This window comes from Salvelinus alpinus, chromosome 36 (genome assembly GCF_045679555.1).
Source record: "Salvelinus alpinus chromosome 36, SLU_Salpinus.1, whole genome shotgun sequence".
NCBI classification, from domain to species: Eukaryota; Metazoa; Chordata; class Actinopteri; order Salmoniformes; family Salmonidae; genus Salvelinus; species Salvelinus alpinus.
The window spans coordinates 3879055-3884642 of NC_092121.1; the positions used below are offsets into that span (position 1 = coordinate 3879055).

Consider the following 5588-nt stretch of genomic DNA (forward strand, 5'->3'; position numbering starts at 1 on the left):
CTTAGCCTATATATAGTTTCTGTATTGAAAGCCTAATAGGCTAGTTGTCTTTTTTAAATCATAAGCACAGTTTTAATCACATGCATTATATATTTGCTCATGTTCTGATTTTTGAATGCATGCCAAGATCACAAGGTAGCATTTCTATCTCTTAAGGGCTTTATTCAATATGTAAAAATGAAGCGTGATAGAATTGTAAAGGTAGCCTAATTTCCGATTGAGCCTACTACATATGTAGCGTTTATCGTGAATTCGGTGAATAAAGCGGAAACATTTCCTTTACATTTCAACCACGCTGTAAAGCTGGACTTCCGCAAATCAGATTGAATAGAGCCCAAATTATTAGTCACTCACTATTGCATGTTTACAATGACCCTCCAGTACAATGACCCTTCAGTGGAAATTCCCATGAAACATACTTGATTCATATAAATACTTCAAGTCTCCCTCAAATGGGAGATAAGAAAGAATCCTACATATTTAGCAAAATAGACTAACCATACTGACACGGAATGAACACTCTCAAAAGTAAGTTATATTTTATATGAGATATTTACAAATACATTTGACTAGGACACTATTAATTCGTGTATTTGTTCTTCTCGATGCAACTTTTTTTTAACTTGGATACAATATTTTGTTAAAATTGTCTGAAGAAAGTCATAATAGCTTGGACATATTTTGAGTGTTGTCTCCAGGCATTTTTATTGTGCTACTGCGTACCTCAACGCGCTATATTTGGCACGCTCCCCTTTCTTGCATAATGTTCTGCGCGGCACTGGCTGTACCAGAGTTCAACTTGTTCAGAATCTGTATCGTCATAGAGTCTTCTGCAGCTGTTTTTTATTTCTCCAAGTTGTAGGTCTGCTCTGCTGTTTAGCTTTTCTGGTCCGGTCCGCACACATTCCAGAGAGGTCAATGGACGCAAGGAGTTTGGTCGAAAAAATATTAGTCAACATCCCTGTGGTTCACGGGTCCAGTGTTAAAATCACGGTAAGTCTATTGGGCGACGATGCCCTGTTCTTACGTGGTGTGTATGGTCTTTACTGTATGTAATTTATCGCAAACTGTTATGGGTAAAATTACGCAGCTTTGCATGGTCTTTAATAATGCTCGATTTGAGTTGAAATCACGTTGACCGTTAGATCATGCAAACATTGTGTTGTTTTTGGGTAAAACAAACCCTAGCACACGACAGAACATATTTGCATTGAAGAATGCAAAGCATGTATCTAACAAAGATCAATATCACATTTAGCTGCTGCTAAATTTAGTAAATGCAATCATTCCTTGTAGCTGCAGGCACATTTAGGAAAATATACGGGTAGGTTTAGTTAAATTGCAAAACAAATTTACATTTTTACATACGCTCTTATCCAGAGCGACTTACAAATTGGAAAGTTCATACATATTCATCCTGGTCCCCCGTGGGGAATGAACCCACAACCCTGGCGTTGCAAGCGCCATGCTCTACCAACTGAGCCACACGGGACCTATGCATCTGTTTGTGCATTTAAACTTGCTGTGGTTTGGTTTTACAACCTGTCACGACCACTAACACCACAGATTCCAAAAGTGCACTAACCCCAACTTCTCTCTGCTTGACCTGCAGTCAACCCATAGACATACATGTATGCATTACATTGGCTCCAGCTCTATAACCACTCCCCTCCTCTTCTCCTAGGGCCTGACCCTTGACCCGTCCAGCCAGTCTAGGAACATACCGTACCAGTCCATGGTGACCTCCCTGGGCATCCCCGCAGCACCAGAACTAAAGACTGTCTGCAGACCCCTAAACCAAATCGACTTCACCCTGGTGTGTGTGTGTGTCAGTGCCGGTCGCTGCCGTTTAAGATCAGGGAGGACGATCTTTTTTTTTTTATGAGCATGGCCTTATTTCTATTACAGCATATTGGATGACTGTCATTCATATTCCATTCACCCAGCTCAATGTAACATCGATAGGTTTAGACTACTACATGATACAATTTCCCTCCCCCCCATAAACCCATCATGATGTTGCTACAACCTATACAACGTAGTTGCACAGGTCGAGAGCCGCCTTGCTAGCTAAGCAAGTAAAAGTGAGAAAAACTAGTGAGAAAGTGAGAAAAACTTACTAACATCAAGGCGGTGGCCCGTTCCTGTAGGTTCATGCTCTACAACATCCGCAGAGTACGACCCTGCCTCACACAGGAAGCGGCGCAGGTCCTAATCCAGGCACTTGTCATCTCCCGTCTGGACTACTGCAACTCGCTGTTGGCTGGGCTCCCTGCCTGTGCCATTAAACCCCTACAACTCATCCAGAACGCCGCAGCCCGTCTGGTGTTCAACCTTCCCAAGTTCTCTCACGTCACCCCGCTCCTCCGCTCTCTCCACTGGCTTCCAGTTGAAGCTCGCATCCGCTACAAGACCATGGTGCTTGCCTACGGAGCTGTGAGGGGAACGGCACCTCAGTACCTCCAGGCTCTGATCAGGCCCTACACCCAAACAAGGGCACTGCGTTCATCCACCTCTGGCCTGCTCGCCTCCCTACCACTGAGGAAGTACAGTTCCCGCCCAGCCCAGTCAAAACTGTTCGCTGCTCTGGCCCCCCAATGGTGGAACAAACTCCCTCACGACGCCAGGACAGCGGAGTCAATCACCACCTTCCGGAGACACCTGAAACCCCACCTCTTTAAGGAATAGGATAAAGTAATCCTTCTGACCCCCCCCCCTTAAAAGATTTAGATGCACTGTTGTAAAGTGGCTGTTCCACTGGATGTCATAAGGTGAATGCACCAATTTGTAAGTCGCTCTGGATAAGAGCGTCTGCTAAATGACTTAAATGTAAATGTAAAAAAAAATACAACGAAATATGGCTCTCTCGCTCTTTTGCTTCGCCTTAATTTTTGACGAAATTCATTTGTTCAAAACTGTCCAGCTATTGTCTCTCTCTGAGTCGACTACTCGCCACATTTTATACACTGCAGTGGTAGCTAGCTGTAGGTTATGCGTTCAGTACTAGATTCAATCTCCGATCCTTTGATTGGATGGGCAACATGTCAGTTCATGCTGCAAGAGCTCTGATAGGTAGGAGGAAGTTGTCATAATTCATGTGTAAGTCTATGGAACGGGGTGAGAACCGTGACCCTCCTAGGTTTTGTATTGAAGTCATGGAAACTAGCTAAAATATGGAAACTAGCTGTCCTCCAGCTACACCATGGTGCAACCCTACAAAGTGCTGTTGAGGCTGTTGGGTTGTAATTTGAAATACTTGCGACACCAGAAGTTAATGGTTATATGTAGGAGGAATGTATATGGTGGGGTCAACGGAGGTTGGATATGAGCAATGGGCTTGGAGAGTTACTAAGTGAGGGAAAAGGCAATCACATGGTTGCGGTCACTGATAAGGGTGGATAGCTGTGGATTAGTGAGGAATGGGGGGCCGAGGTCAGGTCACATGAAGGGAGAAGGAACAGTTTATTGCACACGTCACTTAACTTCCCGCCATGTTTAGAGAAAAGGAGGAGACTCCGCCTAAAGTGGGGTGTAAATACTTGTGCTGGTGGGAATATGTCTTTGTCTTTTCAGCTGTCTGACCCATTGGGTGAATAAACTTAGTTTGAGCTTTTCCTAGTTGTCTGTTAGGTTCTAAGTAAACAGAGTAAAAACTAACACCACTGTAGACCTTCATTGCTAAACAGTGCGCTTTAATCAATGAGTTGGTGAGGTGAATATATTTTGTATAGTTATCTAAAAAGGATACCTTTTTTAATGTTTCACTAATTTGTATTTTTATGAAACTCACTGAGGAGGATGGTCCTTCCCTTCCTCCTCTGAGGAGCCTACACTGGGGTGTGTGTGTGTGTGTGTGTGTGTGTGTGTGTGTGTGTGTGAAGGGGAAACAATGCTACGGTTCTCCTGAATGTTGCAGATATATTCATGTCAGCTTTATTATTGTTTCTGACCCGATTCCTTATTGCGTTGTGTCCTAGCATACTGGCCATGGTCCATTTTAGTTGACTGACCAGCTGTGTGCTTCCGCCTACAGGAGGTGTGTCTGAGCAGTATGTCTGCGGGGCTGCAGCTGTATCAGGATGTGCTGGGTGTGCTGAAGGAGCGTGTGACCACTGAAAAGGTGACAGGACTCCTGGCTGACATCAGAGACCTGCTGGCCCAGGTCAACAAGGTGAGACTGACACACACAAACTCCCTGAGTAATAGGAAGTAGAAACATCTGCCCATGCATGCACACTGGCACAAGATCATAGAGGTCCTACACTCATATCGTCACACTTGAGATTTTCCTTTAGGTTAATAACCTTCTGTGTGTGTGTGTTTTTGTGTTGTTCAGATGCAGGAGCCGGGCCAGATGAGCAGTGTGGCCCAGTATGAGGCCTCGGGACTGGCCTCACGCCTCCCAGGGGACTACGAGGTTCAGGTTGCCACTCACTTTATCCTGTTGCAGCTCCGTGACTTCACACAGAACCTGAAACGCAGCCTGCGCAACGTCGAACACCTGACTTCCAGGCCAGGACAGAGCAGCTGAACTACTCCTTTTCAGGCCAGGACAAAGTGCCTGGGCTGCACTCTACAGCAGCAGCAAAACCTGTGCAGACGTGGATGGAGGACCGGAGTGGGGTCGTCCGTGCCAGAAGCCTATTGGACATCTAAGGCAGCTGCGTAGTGATGTCGCCTGGCTGAAACATATTTAATATCTATTCGAGCCTGCTTCAGTCTTTCTATCTATTCTGTCAATCAAGGTCAAATGGGACATTCGAAAACATGAAGCAAGCGGAGCACTTGATCTGAGAGAGAGGGACGCTACACAATTGGTTTTGGTGCCATCCTCTATCTGCCAAGATCTGGTCCTCATCCTATAACTGCAGGTCGCTGGCCTTGTTCTGATCCCCATCAATTGGTACAATAGCAACTGGTCAAGGACTGCCGGCGTTTCTTCTTCTCTTTCTTCCCATGAGGGTTTAGTTCTCAGCTTGTCCTGCCAACCTACGACACCTCTGATTGCTGTCTCAAGAGTTTCCTTGAGATAAAGCAACACTGATAGCTGCCAGATAGTGGCAAGTCCCCACCTGCACTCCCACTAACTCGGATGTGCGATAAACCATGGCCACTGTTTGATACTTATTTATACTTATTTATACTTTAAAAAAATATTTATATTTATGAAGTACTGGGATATTTGTTTGTGTATTTTAATTTATTTTGTTTGCGTATGCATGTATTTATTTATTTAATGTATTTATACTGTATGTGTTTTTTTATTGATTGATACAGCCATCCCTAGAATACTTTTCTGGTGGGTGTCAAAATATTTGTATTGTATGTGGTTTGGCAGAGAGGTAAAACAAATGTTATATACCAGGATCACTGATCTCCTTCCCTTTGTTTTATTTATTATATATATTTTTTACAGGACAATAGGAAGTCGGGAGACATGTATAGAACAAACAGTGAGGAAGGGTTTTAGATGAACGGCCGAGTTGCGACTTGATCCCGTCGCCTTGAAGGCATGTTGTAACGGTTTTGACTTGAGGTTATTGTTTGTAGGGGTGCCAGGTAGGTTGTGCCTTCCAGAGAAAATATTG

The 5588-nt window shown here is 44.3% G+C and overlaps 1 protein-coding gene across 1 annotated transcript; it reads left to right on the forward strand.

Moving 5' to 3' along the window:
* Positions 1-374: 374 nt before the first annotated feature.
* Positions 375-5367, forward strand: LOC139565520 (uncharacterized). Its single transcript, XM_071385931.1, has 5 exons — positions 375-528; positions 857-993; positions 1685-1816; positions 4034-4171; positions 4337-5367. The coding sequence occupies exons 1-5, from the start codon at positions 513-515 to the stop codon at positions 4529-4531; spliced, it is 618 nt and encodes a 205-aa protein (XP_071242032.1). The 5' UTR covers positions 375-512; the 3' UTR covers positions 4532-5367.
* The last annotated feature ends 221 nt before the right edge of the window (positions 5368-5588 follow it).

Bases quoted from the DNA above. Each gene is read 5' to 3' on its own strand.
- LOC139565520 (XM_071385931.1), top strand. The intron at 1,817-4,033 runs GTGTGTGTGTGT...TTCCGCCTACAG, and splicing joins ACCAAATCGACTTCACCCTG to GAGGTGTGTCTGAGCAGTAT. The intron at 4,172-4,336 runs GTGAGACTGACA...TGTGTTGTTCAG, and splicing joins TGCTGGCCCAGGTCAACAAG to ATGCAGGAGCCGGGCCAGAT.